The sequence below is a fragment of the Ammodytes marinus genome (assembly GCF_949987685.1).
Source record: "Ammodytes marinus genome assembly, chromosome: 16".
In the NCBI taxonomy this organism is placed as follows: Eukaryota; Metazoa; Chordata; class Actinopteri; order Uranoscopiformes; family Ammodytidae; genus Ammodytes; species Ammodytes marinus.
The window spans coordinates 20,861,977-20,883,430 of record NC_137220.1 but is presented as its reverse complement, the minus strand read 5'-3'; the positions used below and the strand labels follow the sequence as shown (position 1 = coordinate 20,883,430).

The 21,454-nt window shown below is 41.3% G+C and overlaps 1 protein-coding gene across 1 annotated transcript; it reads left to right on the top strand.

Annotated features, from left to right (window-relative positions):
- Window positions 1-3,474: 3,474 nt before the first annotated feature.
- On the top strand, window positions 3,475-19,030 carry traf7 (TNF receptor-associated factor 7). Its single transcript, XM_080043650.1, has 22 exons — window positions 3,475-3,545; window positions 4,885-5,038; window positions 5,191-5,248; window positions 5,367-5,458; window positions 5,556-5,672; window positions 5,951-6,043; window positions 6,580-6,613; window positions 6,730-6,952; window positions 7,106-7,240; window positions 7,490-7,585; window positions 7,745-7,866; window positions 8,501-8,574; window positions 8,663-8,711; window positions 9,032-9,159; window positions 9,355-9,437; window positions 9,566-9,605; window positions 9,715-9,831; window positions 11,357-11,479; window positions 15,609-15,728; window positions 16,131-16,262; window positions 16,616-16,735; window positions 16,966-19,030. The coding sequence occupies exons 3-22, from the start codon at window positions 5,197-5,199 to the stop codon at window positions 16,978-16,980; spliced, it is 1,965 nt and encodes a 654-aa protein (XP_079899776.1). The 5' UTR covers window positions 3,475-3,545; window positions 4,885-5,038; window positions 5,191-5,196; the 3' UTR covers window positions 16,981-19,030.
- The last annotated feature ends 2,424 nt before the right edge of the window (window positions 19,031-21,454 follow it).

Below are 21,454 nucleotides of genomic sequence, written 5' to 3'. Positions count from 1 at the left end.
CATGCATGTGTGTCTGCGCCGTGGAAGTAACGTAACAGCCTCCGAATTAGAACAACCAGCAATGCAACGGATATGCAGAAGAGTCAAGTTCATTGGCCAAATGAGATTCTATTAGTAGCAAATGTCATGGTATTCAATCTCATATAGTTGTCAAGATATTTCATTCTGAACCAGAAGTGTCAGCCGGCTGGCAGTGCTGAATGTATAATTTAAGGGAATTGAAAAGTCAGTTATGATTTATCATCTGGGGTGCATGAATGTGTGTTGAAATGGTTGAGATATAGGCTAATTCAGTCAGGACCAAAGTGGACCAGCAGACCAGTATTGCTGTAACTAAATGCCACTAGTAGGCCTATAGTGCAAAGAGAAGTAATAACTGAGGATACATTCAAACATTACCCAATTACACTCAGTCACCGCTTCACTTGTTTATGTGTCAGAGACAGATTGTGTGCCGTCAGCTGCTTCCTTTTAGTATAAAACAAGAGACAACGTTACATTTCAATGTCACATCCAAAGCATGTTTAATGTGTGAGAGGGACGGAGACAGCTGTTCCTGGCACGCTTATCTGCACCGGGGAGGGAGGTCAAGGTGTTTTTTGAATGAAGACCGAAACCGACGTGACACGACAAACTGTATTGTAGCCTAATGGCACATTCAGAGGGGACTGGCAGGAGCTGTTTTGTACACACTGTCAGCTGTTTGAGGCGTCTTATCAGCATGAGAGAGGAGAGACTGAGGCTGAATCACTCTCTGCTGTTGTCACCGCCATTAAAACGCAGCGTAGCAACCCATCCAAAACATCTGCATAGGAGAGACGGAGGGGGCTGCCTGCCTGCACGCATGTGTGTGTGCGTGTGTGTGTGTGTGTGTGTGTGTGCGTGTGCTTATAAGTGAGAGAGGAGTCTTGTCAGTGCTGTCCCACACAAAGAAGATAAAAGTACTAATGGCCTGGGCTTCCTCTTATGGACCGCTGAGCTGCATGTGTGTGTGTGTGTGTGTGTGTGTGTGTGTGTGTGTGTGTGTCAAACGTCTCCTATTCAGGGCTGCGTTACAGCATTCGGCCCAGCTTTTCTCCCTCTCTTTCTATTTACAGCTCCCTCCCTCGCCACGTAAATGTGGGCATCTATTCACATGCGCCCACTGTTTCCAGGCTGCATGGAGCACCGCACACGCATCAGGCCCGTGTGTGGTAATCCCTCAGTGTCTCATCCCACGAATTGTCACAGCATAGCCTACCAAACTGCTGTTAAAGTGAACACAGGTTTAATTTACAGTTGCTGCTTGAGAAAAGCTGGCACCATATGTGATGTTGTACTATAGGGCAAAGTCAGGAAACATTTTAAAGGTAACTAATTGAGTGATTCCAGACCTTCTGTACAAATGAAATGAAGAACGATGGTCTGGTAGGACCAGGTTAAGAATAAGGCCCAATCAGAGCAGACTAGCTGTTTGCAAGGTGTGTCTTAAAGAGACAGGCTCGGAGAACTGGCAATGTTAGAAATATATACCTTTTTATTTGGACACTACGCCAAAACAGAACAAAGTAGACATTTTTCATTTTAAACCTAAAAATAAGCATACTCTGTGACCTTGAAGTAATAATGGACAACTTAAAGTTACCTGTAATAATAACAAAAATGAATTTACAATTACAGTGTGTTTACTCCTAATTACGGTTCCATTTTATGCTGCTCTGTACTTCTACTAAGCCATATCCATGAGGCAAATATTTCCCCACATTTATTTTTCATTGACTTGACAGCTATATTTAGCCTACTCTTCAAAGTTGTTTTTAAGACAATATGATACACCCTAAAAAAGCATGCATTTACTTTGTGAACCCTTAAAAAAGCAGTGTATAGTTGGGACCCTTTCAGTTGTCTATTAGTTGTCAGCAGATCTACCAAAGAGAGATTTTCCACATGTAATGTTACTTCTTGTATGTAGACTTATCAGCCATCAGAATGAAAGTCACCAGTGTAGGATTCATGTTTACAGAAAATGTACTTCTCATATTAGGAAAAGCACAGATGTTACTCATAATTAAATAGGCTCCATTCTGTTCAGATGAACCAGTAAGCCATGACAGTGAACTAATTGGACGTAAGCAATCATTAACCAATCAATATAGGCTTACACATTGAGAGAATATGGATGAAAATTCAGCATCTGTATCACCTTGACACTGTCACTTCCGAGCCATATTTAAAGAGAGACACAGACAACTACTATATAATGGGTTATTTGGTCCAGTGCTCCGGCTACATCAAGATAAACAGTGCCCTCTTCTGGTGAAAACAAGGTGGCATTAAATAAGTTGTGGACATGGTCGTGGAGGTAGCATTCATAAAGGCGAAAAACAGTGGGAATTCTGGGAAATCTGAAAAGTAAATACATTTTTGAGAAAAATATTGTGCAGCGATAAGTAGCCAACCTTATTTGGCCTCTGAGATGTTTTGGAGTACAAGTATAAAACAGCATTTTAACAAACTTGAAACAGACTTGAGATACTGATGCTGTTACAGCAGCATTAGTGTCTGTTGCTGTCTCAAGTCAGAGAGCATCTTTCACGACCTTATAGAAGGAGACTTTTAGACAGCGGGCCACATTACACAAAGACGAGATGACAGTGTAGTAGATGAAGGCTCAAACTCCACTCAGCTGCTTTGACTGTAGACACTCAAATATCATTAAACCCGTCACCACTCAGACTCTTCACATCTGCACACATTCTCTGAATCTACATCCTGCTATTGGTAGCCTAGTCTACACACTTTCACACATTAGGCATAGGCTACATGTAGCCTACCAAAATATTACCATTGTAGGCCCATCACATCCAAAGTCTGAAGCACCTTCAGGACAACTATTTTTTTATTCTGTGTTTTTGTGTGTAACGCCTCTCCTATCCTATTATAAGTGCACCGTGTGATTTGCATTTACAGTCCCGATTTGTTTTACTCCAGGAGCATAGTCTATATTCCTATATTTTCAATGTAGGACTATTTATTGTGAAAGTGGCAACATATGCCACTTTCACAATAAATAGGTTACTAGATAGTATAATGCACTGCACAATGACCTTCCTGTAGCCCAAGTATGCAAGCTACTGGGCATTATGATGATGTCTTATTTAGCAGTTTCTACGTATCTTCGGTCATTATCTTTGTACATCACACCACCGTACACGTGCGTTCACCGTTAAACGTGATGGTGGATGTCGCATGATGGCCCAGTCAGAGCAGGAGAACCAATAAAGACGAACGCGGACAGATTTTTAGAAACGGTCCGCCTCGCAGTTGGTTTGCGGAGCATACTGACGGCACCGAGTCCAATGGCAGCGCCGCGAAGTGCATTGTGGGTAGCGTAGTGTGACAGCAGAGAGAAGGGTACTCGTCGAGGGGGGACGGTGGCACGCCTCCTACTACATGTCCCAGAGCACACTGCAGCGTGTTAGCTCTGTGTATGTGAGGCAGAAGAGAGGGGAGAAGATTGAGGAATTCGTCTGCAGACTTGTGTCTGCGCTGATAGAAAAATAATGGTGAGTCCACAAAGTAAACCTATCTATCGTTTGAATAATTGTCTCAATAAGTATAACATAGTGCTATTTCCGCATTGGTTGTAAGCTTTCTTTGCCATTAGCCGCTAGCAGCAGTGATAGCTAATAGAAATGTAACATTTGCTAAGTTAAGCTAGCAAACAAGCCACACTAGCTTGGTAATTATCGCAGTTTTAAATGGTTGTCAAAAAAATGTCGGTTGAGAATAAACAGTACAGTGGGCCGTCGTTTATAGCAGCTAACGCGCGTGAAACTGTCACACTCTTTCATATATGGCTTCGGAACATTTTGCTAGCTAGCTGTCAGTGTTTTAACTTTGCTCGGCTGTGTGTGTGTGTGCGTGTGTTTGTTCCGCCCCCCTCCTCTGTGTGTCGGGGCTCCTCTTTACGGGAAACTCCTAGCTTGTGAAAAAAGCCAGTGACTCTGGTTGGAGCTGGGTTAGAGGTCCTGGATAGTTTCATCTGCAGATTGTGCAGCCTGTTACCATGTGAGCTGACGGACGCTCCGCATACCTTTCTCTTTACATCAGTGTCTAGTAGTTTGTCCGGGTCACTGGTTTTTTGGCTGTCACTTTTCTCCCTCTTCCCTTTGTCTCTGGTTCTGCCTCTCACCCCCAGCCCCCAGTGTGTTTGCAGATGCTGGTCACTTTTTTTTCTTTTTTTTCTCACCGTTTCCGTCCTTAAATTGGTTGAGGTCAGCTTTGCCTTCTGCTGTAGTGTGCTTTTTTAGCACTGTGTCCTGGGGGCAGAATATCTCTTAACTTCAATAAGGGAGCAAAACACCATCAGTGTCTTTCCGTGCAGTGCAGAGATGTACAATGGAGAGTTTTATGAAAATAAATGAAAACCAGTTGCTCCTGCAAATGCACTTCCTCCTCTCAGTCATTGCTGCTGACTGGCCTTGTTCGTTGAGTTTTGAAACAGTCCAATTGGTCAAAGTAAACCTTGTAAAAGCCGTTTTTCCTGTGATGACTGAAGGGGTATCATTTTACTTGGTGTTGTTGTACTGAAGTAGGTCCAATGTCTCTACAGCAACAGTGACTCCACTGTACAAGTTCCATGATCCACCTATTGGTCACTGCAATGCCTGTCGTCTAAAGTGGCTTGAAGCTGTACTGTTGCCACCGCCATTTTCCCGGGGCCAACTGTTTGTTTTCTGTCTCTGTTAAAAACATAAAGCTAACCTATGTCTAGTATCGTGTTCTTTGTAATTCAGAGTGTCTAGTCAGGCTCCTGCAGTGATGCTCAGAGGCAAATCACTAGATTTATTATTACTGTAATAATATATGTGTCACAGCAGATGTTCTTTCTCCTCTCCCCAGGCTTAGCACTCCAGCTAGCTGCTAGTTCTTTTGCATTTGGGTGTGGTTTGGGTTATGAGCAGCAGTTAGCCGGCTCGCTACAACTGATTCCCCGGAAGGAGCAGCAGAAGCCGGCGCAACAGCATCCATCCCCAGCAGCCCCTCCAGCAGAAGGGTGAGAGACACTAGTGAGATAGGACAGCCATTTTAATTAAAGACCCAGATTACACTTGTGTTGTGTGATGTAATTCTGCAGTAATTACCCTTTTCTGTTCTCCTTCTCATTTTATAATTCAACTTCATGTCTCTTTTCTCTCTGCACTGCAGAGCAGGATGGAGGCGTCATTCGGCCCTACCTTCTCAGCCGTGGCTGCTGGAACTAAAGGTGATAAACACATATTCTTCGCTCTTTCTTTTCCTGCACGATTGTTTCTCTATTTTTCCCTGATTTTCACAGTACTCAATTCTTTTTTTGGGTGAATTTTGCCTTCCTATGTTTTCAGCTGAAGGGTCCACTACCTATAAGCAGCACAGAAGAACTCCGTCTTCCTCCAGCACTCTGACCTACTCTCCTCGAGATGAGGACGATGGAATGGTACACACTAACACACCAGTTTACATGTTGTGTGTTTCAAAGCGTGTATGAATAGGCTAAGACCTCTCCTCTCCACTGTTCCCTCCCGTCCCCTCAGCCTCCTATGGGAACTCCTCGCAGGTCAGATTCAGCCATATCAATCCGCTCTCTCCATTCTGAGTCCAACATGTCTCTGCGCTCCACTTTCTCTCTGCACGAAGAGGAGGAAGACACGGTATGACACACCGCACTCATGTATTACACATAATATATTAATTAGCAAACATTACTTACACTTATGTAAATTGTTAATACACTTAACCATACAAAAACACTGCTACAAGTTATTTTACGTAGGCCTAAGTATATGTGTAGTGTTGTGTTGTGTGTATGTGTATGCTGGCTGCTGTAGCATCTGAATTTCCCTGCTGGGATGAATAAAGTATATCTTATCTTATTTTGGAACTGAATGTGAGGAAATTAACAAATGAGTGTGTGCTGCCTTTGGCGCAGGAGCCCATGGTGTTTGCCGAACAGCCATCAGTGAAACTGTGCTGCCAGCTGTGCTGTAATGTCTTCAAGGACCCCGTCATCACCACATGTGGGGTGAGTTTACATCTATCCTTTCCAGCCTTTTACTCCTTCTGTCCATCTTCCACATTGTCTTTGAAGGGCTCCTGGATGCTATTTAATTAGAGTAACGTTAGCAGCTCTTTAATGGATTAGGAAGCATTTACATGCAAGGAACTCCAGCCAAGTTTGTGAAGCGAGATCACTTGCCATGATTCGGCAAACACAATAAAATGAATGTAGCCATATGCATATATTTAAGATGCTTTTAAGGGCTTCTTGTTTTATAATGAGTCAGCTAGAAACATAAAAAATGTCAGCCTGAGACAGCAGTTTCAATCGACTAGAAAAATGGTTGCCAGCTAGAAATAAGATGCCCACTTTACATGTCTGTCTGGAATCAGGGACCCACTGTTTCACAAGTCTGAGATTTTTGTGTGGTGAATCTGCTACTGTTTCATAGTAAACGCCTCAAAACATCCCGCATGAGAACAGAAAGCTTGACAGGCATAGCAACAGTAACCAATGTTGTCTAGTAATGTAATTATGCCTGTTTTTCTTCTTTCCTTTAGCACACATTCTGCAGACGATGTGCCTTGACTTCAGGTGAGATTTAAATGCGTTTTGCTTGTCAAACACAGGTGGCTTTTTTCACATTAATAATGCTGTACGTAGAAGCACTGTTTATTGTAACATAACGTCCATGTTTGTTATACTCACAGACAAGTGCCCGGTGGATGCAGCTAAGCTAACGGTTGTGGTGAACAACATTGCGGTAGCTGAACAGATCGGAGAGCTGTTCATTCACTGCAAGTACGGCTGCAGGGCCACAGCCAGCGGGGCAGGCGGGGCCGCAGCCTCCACCTCCACAGTGGCCGGGAAGCCTGGAGCATACGAGGTGGACCCACTGGGCTGCCCCTTCACCATCAAACTGACCTCACGCAAGTAAGCACTACACAAAGGAGGTGTTATAGTGTGTTTGATTACCAATGCTTCCTCATGAACATATTATGACACACTGTAAAGCAGCAACACGTTGCAAAGCTGTACACAGCTTGTTCTCCTTCTCCTCACCCCCCACTCTCTGTACTTCTGCAGAGAACATGAGGTCAGCTGTGACTACAGGCCGGTCCGCTGCCCTAACAACCCCTCCTGCCCCCCGCTGCTCACCATGAACCTGGAGGCTCACCTCAAAGAATGTGAGCACATCAAATGTCCACACTCCAAATATGGGTGAGTCCTAAATGCACACACTTTAGAATTGTTATTTTTTCTCCAACTTCCAGTAACAATATATTTAAGAGAATTTTTTTTGCATTTCATCTCTTGCTAATTTGTTAGTACCTATGTTTGACTGTTTCTAAGTTTGTCCGTAGCATTTATAAAAAAAATAAAGTTAACTTTACTCACAAAGGCAGTCACTTTCTTTTCTTCACAATCCATATCTAACACTCTCCTCTGCCACTCTCCGCTCCCCGACAGCTGTACATTCATTGGGAACCAGGACACGTATGAAACCCACCTGGAGGTGTGTAAGTTTGAGGGTCTGAAGGAGTTTCTGCAGCAGACTGATGACAGGTGAGCAGACATGACTCACGGCAAATATTTGTTAGATTTATTAATTGTTTGCCAGGTGTTGTTCATCATACTATTCACTTTATAGAACTCCTTTGAGCTATAACTCAATAACCATAGTGTCCATCTGATCTCTAACCTCTGACCTTTGACCCTGTTCAGGTTCCATGAGATGCAGCTGACTCTGGCCCAGAAGGACCAAGACATTGCTTTCCTGCGCTCCATGTTGGGCAAACTGTCAGAGAAGCTAGACCAGCTGGAGAAGAACCTGGAGCTCAAATTCGGTAAGATTCCGTAGAGAAAGAAAGTTTATTTCACCTGCGTATTCAGCACAACAAGCCAAGACTAAGATTACACTCTTGATGTATAACCTTTTGCCCGGGAGTTATTTGCATGTTTACACACTGTGCTCAGGAATTTGTTCATCTCCACTGAACAAGTTGCTGGAGCAGGTGGTTTATTAGTTTCTGCCTGCAACCCAGTTTAATTGCTTATATACCTTTTATTTTTTGGGTTCACATGGACCAAATATAAAACAAAGCATGGTTTAAATCAAGTCGGGTCTATTTAACTTGGCTGACATTCGCTACATGCCTGCCTGTGCACCTCATACTAAATATGTTACACCTTAAAAAACAAACTTTTGGCAACTGGTGTTGCCAAAAAATTAGGATTTGCATAGTTAATTAGGTTTAGGAATGGGGGGGGGGGCTTGTCAACAACTCAGAGAACTGTTAATAGCAGCCACTTGGTCTGTTTATAAGGCTCAGGATCTGATTACTGTTTGAGAATGGAAAAAAAAGTTTTCATCAGATAACTCCTACACAACACCACATAGTTCTATGAACCTGATGGGCCACTCCTTAATGCATTTTTGATCCTTTGCTCAAAGTTTTTGTGGTTGTGTGTGTATTTCAGATGTGTTGGATGAGAACCAGAGTAAACTCAGTGAGGACCTGATGGAATTCCGCAGAGATGCCTCTATGCTCAACGTAAGTGTGTTTGCCCCTTGTTTTACTTGACATGTATTTGCACATAGAGAAAACACATCCCCCCAATCTGTTGTTTGTGTCTCTGCAGGATGAGTTGTCCCACATCAACGCCAGGCTCAACATGGGAATCCTGGGCTGTAAGTATCCGTCTAACCTCAGTTTGAAACCCTTCATTATTCTTCATATCACAGTGGAGGAAAACTCTTTGAGAAACTCTTGTCCATTAAATCGTCAAAGTTCTGTTAATAAGTCTGACTGCCTTCTCTGGCCTTTCCTTCCTCTCCCTCACTTTCCTCTACCAAACTCCATCCGTCTCTACCTTCCTCCTTTCCTCTTCCACCTCTCTCTGTCCCTATTTTTAATACTCCTGTTTCAGCTCCGTTTATACTCTCTCTCGTGTTTAGTTTCCAATGAAAAGTACATATCCAGTCTCACCCGTGTCTGTGCCTGTGTGTAGCGTACGACCCCCAGCAGATCTTCAAGTGTAAGGGGACATTTGTTGGCCACCAGGGTCCCGTTTGGTGTCTGTGTGTCTACTCCACTGGGGACCTGCTGTTCTCTGGATCCTCAGATAAGACTATTAAGGTAACAATCAGCATGCGCAGACAGGAGGGAAATGAAAGACTTATTAAACCACCTTTTAACAGGACACAAAAAAGAAAAAAGCTCTGAAAAGAATAGCTTCAAGTGGAGGCCTAAGGAAGCACGCAAACACAACTAAAGTCATCATTTTGAAGCTCTTAGTGCAGGATGTCACTTTATCTCTTCTCTTTCCCTCAGGTGTGGGACACCTGCACCACCTACAAGTGTCAGAAAACCCTGGAGGGTCATGATGGCATCGTACTGGCACTGTGTATCCAGGGGTAATAAAACGCACACATTCTCATAAATAGTCAATAGTCAATCAAAAGTCAATGTCCCCCGGGAATGTCTAGTCCTATCCTCCAAATATTGAGTGTGGCTTTTTTAATCTTTTTTTTTGTTTCCATAGAAACAAGCTTTACAGTGGCTCTGCAGACTGCACCATAATCGTAAGTGACATTCATCTTCCTCTTCTTTCAGTTTGAATTGTTAGCACATGCTGTAGTGTAGAAGTAATGTTTTTGACTGTCTGTCCTTGCCGCATTGCATCTTGCGTAGGTGTGGGACATCCAGACCCTGCAGAAAGTCAATACGATCCGTGCCCATGACAACCCTGTATGTACACTGGTCTCTTCCCACAACATGTTGTTCAGCGGCTCCCTCAAGGCCATTAAGGTACAGTTATGTCTCTGATGCATCATCCACTGTCTGTTGTGTAAAACCTTAAATCAAGATGAGCCAAGGATTATTTAAAGGAAATTATCACATGAAAGTGCCTCATCATAATTTACAACAATGTAATCAACTGAGGAACTAACATACAGAACCACTGATAGATCATTAAAAGTAAGACAGTAAATGAACATAAGCAATGATACATTGAAATACGTTAGAAAGCATGCTGGTGTATATGGAAACATTTTGATAGTAGACCTATTGTAGGATTAAGTGACAAGTAGAGATCACAAATTACCCCAAGAGTTTTGACTGTTAATATGGCCTGACAATTAAAATGTGGACAAGACGTCTTCAAATGAATATATGGTTTTGTGTCCAACAGTTACTTGAAAACTGATGCATTCAACTGGGTTCATTTTGGCATGTATGACTGCATCATCAGCATAGCATACTTTATGAAAAACATATATGTAAAGAAGCTAAGAGGACCTAGGAAGGAGTCTTGGGGTACACCAAATGTAACTGGAAGATGTACACGGGCTTAGGGTTATTAAAAGTATGCACACATAGGAACGAAACCATGTGTAAGCACTTAGAGCCATGGAGGATTTGTTTATAACCAAAATATAATTTGTGACCATAGCCAAAGTAGTTTCACTGGAATGGCGGAATCCACATTAGTTATTACTGTACATGTATGTGGCTATAACCTTTTCAAGCTGTTTGACGTGTGCCGATGGTTATCTGGTTTGTCTGGTGTTTCTGAGGATGTTAGGGTCAAGATTCAATTTCTTTAAGAAGTGGTTTAAAAATTCCTGTTTCTCAGCCTCACTTCACTGCTGAAGTCTGAAAGAAAAGTGTGATTTCACTAGAATGAAGAATATAGGGACATCTTTTTTTTTGTTGTTGTGACCTTTAGCTTTGACTCACTCTTCAGATGAGTGTGGCTCAGCGAGGAGAGGCAGACAGCGAGGACTGATAGCAGCAGCCTTGTCTTTGTAACCATGGTTTTATGCGAGCGAGAGAGGGAAAGGGGGGTGATGGTGTGTATATGATGTCAGTCCACTTAAACAGGGACTTTCCTTTCTTACCCAACTTAACTCTGCCTCCTCCCCCCATCAACCAGCTTCTCCCTATTTCAACATCAGTGACATCATACTCTTAACTGATTTCCCCCATTGTGTATTCACTCCAGCACCACTGTGTGTGTGTGTGTGCGCGCGCACTCGTTTGCAGTAAAAGCACATTGCTTAAATAATAACAATAACAAAAAAAGTTTATCCAGAAAATGTGTTGTAATGGAAACTTTGTGAAATGGAAGCGTTTTGTGATAAAGTCATGTCAATATTGTTTTTAATCCCAAAGAGCTGCAGCTGGTTTAAATGACCTATTTGATCTGGACTATGATCTTGTGTAGTTGAAGTCAGTGATGCATTTTTTTCTTTTCCTTTTTAGTTTAAGTGTTCATCATCTCCATCCATCATTTTTTTCTTTGTGTTTGTGTGTGTGTGTGTGTGTGTAGGTGTGGGACATCGTGGGTACGGAGCTGAAGCTGAAGAAGGAGCTGACCGGACTGAATCACTGGGTTAGAGCTCTGGTGGCCTCCCAGAACCACCTGTACAGTGGATCATATCAGACCATCAAGGTAGGTGGAGGGCTGGGGAGATAGTAGTTGATATACATTCATGCTTTGATCTTCCAATCATAACTTTGCTACTAGGGATGGGGCCGATCCCATCCGATACTGCAATCTACTTATTGGATATCGGACTCCCCACTTTGAAAAAAATCAAAATCGATATTTTAACTATGAAATACATTTATGTAAATGTGCGCCATAGCTATGCAATATAGCACACATTAAAAATAAATGAGCAAATAAAAAGTTTAGTTCTGTTGTTCTTCTGTACTCAAACAGTTTAAAGCAGTTAATATAAACCTTTTTGCATTTTTTATGTTTTGCTCTTTTAAATGAGAATTGTTGCTTAACCCATTGATGACTATGGCAATCTAGGATGCATGTCCTTAATGCCAGAGGGTTTTCTGAAAAAATAGTACGAATTGTCAAGTCTACCAAAACCTTAATATCTAAGCCTGTGTAGCACATAGAAACATGAAATAAAATACATTTAAAAGTTAAGGTTCACAGGTTTTATTTAAACATGCTCCCTTAGCGCTTACAAACCAACAAATATTTCTAAAAATCGTCAAAATTAGATGAATTAGAAAATTATTAAATATTGTTAATAAATAGATGCAATGTGTTGTGTGATTTTCGTCAGTAGTCTATAGTAGACCTTGATTCTGCGCACCAAACGCCACTAACTGTTCTGTCGCCGACATAGCTGGCGTATTTTTTTTATTATTTTGTTTTATTTTTTATTTTTTTGATTGACATGATTTTCGGCAAACCACACAACTTTTGGGTGGTCACGTGGTCTTAAAAAATCAACAAAACCCACCTCATGTGTATTTGAACCAATGACAGTGCATTCTATGCTGGGAATGCCATGAAGATTAGATAAAGTAATAATGCTGCGCGATGCAGCATCAGGCAGGAGAGCCAATGTGGCATTGCGCAGCAGCCGTCATCAATGGGTTAAGCCTTCCTAACACATAACATCACCACCAACAAAGAAATGTATGATCATTATGATATCGGACATTATCTTGGAATGGGATCGTTCTGAAAAATTGTGGGTCGGCGCATCTCTATTTGTAACCATAACTAGACACTATATCTCTCATATGCATGCTGTTGTAAGAGAGCAACTCGTACAGTATGTGAATAGTTTGTAGGGTGGTGGGGTTTTCCTCTGCCTTTACCGAGAGAAAAGTTTACAGGGCTGGCATTAGCTTATCCTAACTTACCATTGCTATCACTGTTAATAATTATGTTCGGTGCTAAAAGGGGCAGTTTAAATCTGTATTTTCCTCCTTGGATGCATTTATTCCATTTTTATTTTTGTCCTGGTGCAGCGGAATGAGGATATGCAGGTGTTTTCTTTGGCAGGTGTACAGATGTATCTTCCATTGACGAGATTCTAATTGGAAGGTGGCAGTTGAGTGCCAAGCGGCCAAAATAAACAGTTTATGGTGAATGATTGGCCCAGTTAGATACTAGTCTTCTTCATTGATTAATGTGTTAAAATACAGCCTGTGTGTGTGTGTGTGTGTGTGTGTGTGTGTGTGTGTGTGTGTGTGTGTGTGTGTGTGTGTGTGTGTGTGTGTGTGTGTGTGTGTGTGTGTGTGTGTGTGTTTAATTGGATTCTGTCCTCTGAAGGAGGAATCACTGAAAGTGCTCTGTGTGTGTCTGTCCTACTAGAGTTGGTCACTAATGAATACCTCGGGGAGTCAGCAGCAGACGGAGAGATAAAGAAAGCAAAAGGAGAGGGACTGGTTTTTAAAATGAGGGACTTCTCTGGCAGAATGAATAATGTGGACAGGCAGATAAAAAGGAGATGCAAATGAATGAATTAATGCTTTTTAATGGCGCTTGAAAGCAGAGCAGTTAGTCTCTCGTCACTGAGGGCGTTTAGTAAAGTGTTTTGCTGCAGAAAAGGCTGTGAAAAATGTTGCCAATGTTCAATTAAAAAACATCCCTTCACATATGCAATCTAACTACAGAAGTTCCTAGAAGAAACATTTATATGCACTGATTGGATTCATTTGCTTGCTTTAACATTGTGGCTACCAGTGTACTTTAAAAGTAGTTGGCCCTATTTAATAGTCTACCCTGTCATTCAGACTGCCATGGATTACATGTTGCTATTTTAGATGTTATGGTATAAAAATAGAGGCATAAATGAGGGAGCAGAGTAAAAGGAAGCCACCTTTTTGATAAAGCTCATAGCCTAGATTTCGTTTGTGTACTTTACAAAGACTTTGAACAATTGCTTGTCTATCTGATTGGTTTCATGTAATAATGATTATAACATGATGAATATATTTTTATAATAATGTTTAAATGAGTGTATCATGTGAAAGATGGGGAAACATGAAAAGTATCACCCAACTCTGCCTATCCCCTCAGCTGTTGGTTGCATTTGAGCATTATAGTAACCTTGTATAGTAACCATAACACTGATAGGGCCCTATGAAATCCGTTTTATTTTTTTCCAAATTCCGTTTTATTTTTTCACAAATTCCGTTTTTTCCGGTTTAATCTAATTTTTTTTACAATTAACACTCTTTTCGTCATCAGAACGAGTGTCTAATTATTGCGAACAAATAATATTCTAACAATTTAATCAGATATAAGGCTAAATTTAAAATACATCACAACATTGCACTGTTTTTAATGCTTAAAAAAAACAAAAAACAAATGTGTTGGGTATAGGCTATTACAGAAAATAAAGCCATTCATTTTGTGCTTCAAGTGAAACATTAAATATTATTTGTACATAAATAATAAAATCCTTATTAACTTTGCAAGAAGCTGGACTAGAGTGAAAATTGGACAAGGCTCTATAAGTCCAAGGCTTTTACCTGTGGGACAGCGCTTCACCCAACAGCTGGCTGCAACACCAACCTACAGTCTATTGTGCGACGGAGAGTTAGTTAACATTAGCATCAGCGTTAGCCGACATCACGGCAACAGCTGAATAATGTAACACATTACACAAGTTACACTACATGAAAACAACGGGCTGTAGACGCTAGAGTTATAATTGCGTGTAGGAAACATTGTTGAGACTGGAATTTCATACCACAGCAGCTGTTCCATAATACAACACTCCCTTTAGCAATGGCTGAATATAAGACCTCCCTGTGCTGTGTATCTGCGGGAGCGAGTGGCATTAATAACTTAAAAACAGTAAACGTTTAACATGATTACGTGCTTTTAGATGCTTTAATCATATGCCGAATTTATAAACAGACCATATTATTAACAATAAATTAAGTTATGTACATGTCAGAGTTACATACATGGATACATTCATAAGTAAACATTGAATAGACAGATTTGTGAAAGGGGTTTGGCGCTGTGTGTTACATTAGCGATCCTGCAGCCAGGCTCTACTTTTCACGGCAGTAGTTTGGTCTTTAGATGTCGCCAAACCAAAATTCCTCCCTAGTTCTGCTTTAATTTGTGTTGTTTCCCTTTGCCTTGGAAATTGAATTTCACCAAAATAATGGCGAATTCCGTGACATTCCGTGTTAAACAGTAGATTCCGTTTTTATTGACCGATTCCGTGATTCCGTCCGCGTTATCGCGGAAATCATAGGGCCCTACACTGATAATATGTCAGTGTTATGGCTATCCAGCTGGAAGAGGTCATTTTCTTCCAGCCTCACTGTCTTTGTATTGCTGTTGATAGAAAAGCTTATTTTTTTTTGGTTTAACAAAAGAAGTAGTTTGGAGATGCTACCTGGGCTCAAGAAATGTATGATTTTCAATTATTTAACAACTTTATTTTTGAATGAGCTAGGCCTTGTCAAACAGAGACGGACTCATATATGTAACTGAATCATATCTCTCTCTCTCTACTGCGTTTGGTGGCCTGTTTCTTTAGTGCTGATTGCCCAGCTGGACTAGCCAGTTCCACTGGCGATTGCTCCACTGTGTGTTGCCATGGAGATGTAAATTGACAACAGTTGTTGAGCAACTTACTCCTTTGAATGCTGACTATTTGTGGTTGTTTATCTGTTCCCTCCCAAGACACTCACTCTCACCCCTTTTAACATCCTCCTCTTCACATTTCACTTCTTCTTTTTTTATATACCTCCTATCTGACTCCCTCTCTCTCTCTCTCTTTCTCCCTGTTGGTCAGATCTGGGACATCCGTTCTCTGGAGTGTGTTCACGTGCTGCAGACCAGCGGTGGCAGCGTCTACTCCATCGCCGTGACCAATCACCACATCGTCTGTGGCACCTATGAAAACCTCATCCACGTAAGGGAGACACACAAGCACACACACATACATTTTGTTTTTCTTTTAATACCACTTTACTTCTTTACTTTTCTTCATTCCTGCCTGATGAGCAAACTAACAAATGCCTCACCCGCTCTCTTATAATGCATGAGGTCATTCTGGCTCCATTTGTAGTTTGTTTGTTTGTTTTTTCTGCCCATTTGAGTATTAATTATATGCAGGTTAATCCACTGTAAACACAGGGTTAAATGCACATGAGACGAAGACTAAGACCTGATGTACTATCAGCCAGCCGCTTACTTTAACTGTTTTCTATCGGCCTAAAGACTTTGCTATACACAGCAAACTCATGTGATGATGGATGTTTTAATGGTGAGTATTCTGATGATTAAAGGGTGTGTCTGTGTGTTCCCTCTGTAGGTGTGGGACATTGAGTCTAAGGAGCAGGTGCGGACCCTGACAGGACATGTGGGAACAGTATACGCTCTCGCTGTCATCTCTACGCCTGACCAGACCAAAGTGTTCAGCGCCTCCTACGATCGCTCGCTCAGGGTGAGGACGGACTGTGTTTTCCTTTGTTTGTGTGTGTGTGTGACACACAAACATGCTGTTTCATACACAGTGCATTATGCTTTCCTTTTAACTGTGCTAGTTTAGCTTGTATGGCTAATCTCTAACTGTGCTCCCTCAGCATGTAGGATAAAAGCAGCAAGCACAAGTTGATTTTTTTTGGGCCAAACAAGCTCAACAAATGATGTCAGATGATACAAATATCATGGAAAAATGTATGTTTTCTCTCAAATCTCTCTACAGTAGAGGGTAGATGTACATTTTGTGTGTAAAACACTTTTTTTTTGCTCTTAATGAAACGTAGCTCAAGTATGGTGTGTGTTTGGCTCATGTAGGTGTGGAGCATGGACAACATGATCTGTACCCAGACCCTGCTGAGACACCAGGGCAGTGTAACAGCTCTGGCCGTCTCCAGAGGGCGCCTCTTCTCCGGGGCCGTGGACAGCACCGTCAAGGTACCAAGCATCAGCCAGCTGTCATACATGTGTATCCACCTGCGCCTCTTTGCAGCTGATAAAGCCTTTTATGAATAAGTTCATATCAGAGAAAAGTCTTTGTAATAGCCATTCTCCCAACATATCCTTTTTGATGCGTCCCTCCTATCCTACTCTGTGTTATGTTACATATTTATAGTACGCCATTACTTGATGACACGTTCTAACTTTCTCTTTCACCTTTCTAACAGGTGTGGACATGCTAAGCTAACCGTCTCCAGTCACCTTCACGTCTCCTTGCGTGTCAGAGAGAGGCTTTAAACGGTTACCTTTCCACTTGATTTCCTCCTCCACTCCTGTACCTTTTGATTGTGACTCGTCGGCCGCAGACCAGTAATAACCTCCCCTCCACAATCGAGCTGCGATTGGAACTATTTTATGAAGTGTTGCTTTTAAAACTTCAAACAAGCCCTCTGACACCTGGACCCCATCGTCAGGGCAGAGGGTCAACTCTTCTTAGTGACTTGATCAGTGGTGCATTATGGGGCAAAATAAGAGGAGCTGCCTTACAGCTGCGCCACAGTGCACCCTAACTGAGATTGAATGGACGCTGCACTCAGTAATCAGAGCAGGATGCGGGTGGTTCGGCCTGCTTCCTGCAAACACACCTGCCATTTCAGAACTGTACTGATGATACCTAATGCATACTGTTTAAACAAGAATAAGGGCTGGTTTCACAGCGACACCACACTCACTCCAATATACATTTTATGTTATCCCAGAATGCACCAGAGCAAAGACAATAAACAAACTGGGACTAGATTCTAAGAACTCTGTTACAGCAACTGAATTCCTTATTCTTACTGTTATTGTTATTATATCATTAGCTTATTGCAGATATATTGGCTGTTTCTCCATGTGGGTCCATGTAGCATTGATGTGACGCATGATGACATCACAAACGGTCCAATCAGTGAGTTACCCGTCAGTATGTTTAAAATTCACGTTAAAGGCTTCTGATTTGTTATGAACAGTCGGTGTAAACACCAGTTTTTTTTTTCTTGGTCTGGACCAAATAAGCCAAACTACTGGTGTGAAAGCGCCCATAGCCAACAGTCTGGCTGATCAACAGCAAAGATCTGCATGTAGAAACACTTTGCTGAATTTTAACATCAACTAGCACAAATGAGTAAAAAATGGGAATAACGGATCAGAGAAAGGATACAGTCATATGTATGTATGTCGGTCAGCATCTGGTTAGGATGAGCCCTCAACATGAAGTATTCATGCACTTTGCAGACTAGTATGAAGTCTCAAGTTTGTCAAATCTCCATTTCAGTTGTAGACTGAAATTGAAAAAGCGCACACATCAACATGGACGGACTCAGATGTAATATCACATTGGCCTCCCTCCTTGTTATCGCCCAGCTGAGCTCTGTGAAACCAGCCTTTTCTAAAACTCATTTTAAGAAGTGAAGACTTTAGAGAGAATGACAGATCTATAGATTTACTGAGTTTTATATTAGTGCCATGATAGAGCTGTATTCAGAGCCACTCAACGGTTGTACAGTTATGTAAAACAAAAACAGATTAGTGCCGAACCTGGACATGTGCCCACCACGAGAATGACTCACACTGGCCTAACATTGGAGAGAGGGGTAGACAGTCAGTGTGTGTGCATGTATTCGTCTGTCGTCGTGTATATGTGAGTGTTTCATTGAGTGCCATACGTGTGGATGAAAAAGTTAAAAAAAGGCTGTAACAATGTCTTTTTCTCCCTCTCTAACCTCATCTGATCAGAGAGGTCATAGCATAACACAGATTAACACTGATTGTTCATTATATGACCGTAACACTCCACCGACTTGGAGTGAAGGCAAGCAGTTGATTGGCTGTAATTAACCTTAAAGCTCCATACAGCAAACGCAGAGCAAGTGCCACAGAGATAAAGTGAAGTCCTGCTTTCCTAAATTGTGTTTCGGGACCCATATTGGGTTGAAAATATGACAAATGACTAAATATATAACTGGGAGGGGTAGGTTTTTTTTTTTTATGTTTTATGAGATCATGTACACCACACTCCAAATGTAAGCACATGGGCTAAATTAGGTTTTTACAGATGCTCTGAAATATTTTGCCTTCATTTCAACGCAGATCTGGCCATGTCTTACTGTAGCCTTGGTGAGAAAGATAGAAATGGGGAAAAGAAAGCGGAAGTGTCTTCACTGGTCACTGTTTCAGTGATTTCTTGTATACTTGTAATCATGTAAGCCTGAGTTGATCATTGATCAATAAAACTGTTGTACACTTTGAGAACTATGATCTGATTTATTTCAGCAATTAAGCAATGTTCATTTTCTTTTTATTTCCTTTTTGAACCTTGGAGTTAAAGGTCACATATTACTCTAATTTTCGGGTTCAAATTTGTAATTTGGGTTTCTACTAGAAACTGTCTCTGTGTTCTATTTTAGAGCTTGTATCTTAAAACCCTGTCTTCCAAAAATCCCAGCCTGCTCTCATTAGCCCTGAATCTAACTGCAAGTTTGAGGCCATAAGGGGAGAGAAATTTGACAGGGTTTTCTGAATCTTTACTGTGGGTAAAAGGAGTTCTTTTTTCTTGTTCTTTGGGAGTCCAGTCACTCTGGGACCCCATAATGTTAGAAAAAGGGCATTTTACATAATAGGTGACTTTTAAAAGAAGGTCTACTTACTGAAACAGCTAGCATATTGATCAAGATGCTACTTACATGACTACTTCACTCATTTCTCAGGCTAACTGTATCTCCCTGTTTCTTTCTAGTCTTTATGCTATGCTAAGCTAATTTACTGCAAGGTGTAGCTTCATATTCACAGTACAAACATCTTCTCTTTAATCCAGCACATTGTGTAAACTACCACCTGCCTAAAAAGGCCTCTGGGATTGTTCCAAATGTAAGTGCTATAGTGTAGCCATTTGTTGCCCCCTAGAGGAGAACCTTAGAAAATACAAAGTTCATATCACAACACAGAGGAGTTTGTATAGAACATTTATTTATTCAGAGCAGATGGCCATAAGATGCAGTCACTGCAAGCACACCACTGTCCAGTCACTACAACACACACACTCACACACTGGTTTCATACAGTCAATAGCAGAGCAACACATAACACACACACATTCACGGCCTCTCTCAAGCATTCATGTACAGTCACTGCAGAGCAGAGGAGACACCTGGCAGTCCGGTATCCGTTCAGATAAGCACAGGCGGAAAATCAAATCAAAACAGCTTGGCTTTTTCTTTTGTCGAAAAAAAAAATGAACAGTACGTTTTGCTCCATGACATATTTGACCATCTGAATGGTTTTTTTTTGTTTTGCTTTTTTTAGTTTTTTAATTTCACCTTTAGTAGCCTAACCCCACAAACGCCGAAACACACTTTTGAGTAATGCCTCGGACATGAAAGTGGACCAGCATGTGACCAAAGGAAGGAGAAGGGAAGGGTAATGGTTGCTTTGACATGACAGAGCTGGGTTTATGAAGCAACACCATCAGGCTGTAGGACACTGAAGCATGTGAGAACCAGAGCTGACCTTTGACCTTTGCACATCCTCATGAGTGTCTTCTGGGGAAGATGAAATTATAATGTATGTTCCCATGCATTCGTGTGCTACAAAACATCAGGCTGGAAAAATCTGAACAATTTGGTACCTGGTACCAATTTGAAAATCTTACCTACCCACCAGATTTAAGATCATTCAGATATATTAATCTACATTTAAAAGTAGTAAAAGTCCAATGTAACAAGCCATGAACAGCATTAAAGGAAATCATGGACATTTGTTCACTTCCTTGCAGTTAGAAAAGAAAATTGATACCACTCTCCTATCTGTACGAAATATACAAAGCTAGCAGATGCTGGTTGTAGCCTACCTTAGCACAAAGAGAGCAAACCTGGCTCTGTCTAAAGGTACTATACTATTAAACAACAAAATGTCATTGTAATTATTATTTTCCACCTATTATACAACTTTGAGTGTGTGAGCTGGCTAGCTCTTTCCCTAGTTTCTGGATTATATGCGGAATAAGATAACTGGCTGCTGGCTGTAGCTTCACTGTTTACTATTGACTACAGACATGTAACGTGGTATCAATCTTTTATTCTGGCTTTTACGAAGAAAGTACTAGTGCACATTTTCCAAAATGTTGAACTATTACTTTACAACCTTTAATGTTATGATAAAATAGCAAATGTATCCTTCAGCTAATTTAGGAGACCCAGATGTTGCAGGTGAATACATTTTGTGAAGTGGCCCAAATCTTGCTCTTTTATTGGATTATGACGTTAATAGCCTCGTTTGAGTAGGAGCCGTCTTGCTCAGACCTGCGCTATTATGACGCACATCTTGCTGAGCGCACAGCATAGACGCGCGACATAATTGCGCAGGTCTGAGCAAGACGGCTCCTACTCAAACGAGGCTATTATCTTACTGTCCAATCAGTTGAAGAAGACTCCAGGACAAATGAAGACTAATTGGGTTCATTTCTAATGCAAAATGTCACATGTGGTAAATGGTAATTGGATGATTTAATGTTAGGAAAAACACATCTCATTGTTGATGGTGGGGGTTAGCATTCTTTTTTTATGATGGCATCAAATAACAAACAAAACAGAACAAGCAATTGATCCCCATATATTGTATATACCCATCCACTGTATTGTAGTCAGACCAAATTCACAAAGCAAGGCACATGTTTCAAAG

What these genes read in the sequence shown, in the direction of transcription:
- traf7 (XM_080043650.1), top strand. Translation starts at nt 5,197, where the DNA reads ATGGAGGCGTCATTCGGCCCTACCTTCTCAGCCGTGGCTGCTGGAACT. An exon ending in GAGATGAGGACGATGGAATG is followed by an intron (nt 5,459 to 5,555) that starts GTACACACTAAC and finishes CCGTCCCCTCAG; the next exon opens with CCTCCTATGGGAACTCCTCG. An exon ending in ACGATGTGCCTTGACTTCAG is followed by an intron (nt 6,614 to 6,729) that starts GTGAGATTTAAA and finishes TTATACTCACAG; the next exon opens with ACAAGTGCCCGGTGGATGCA.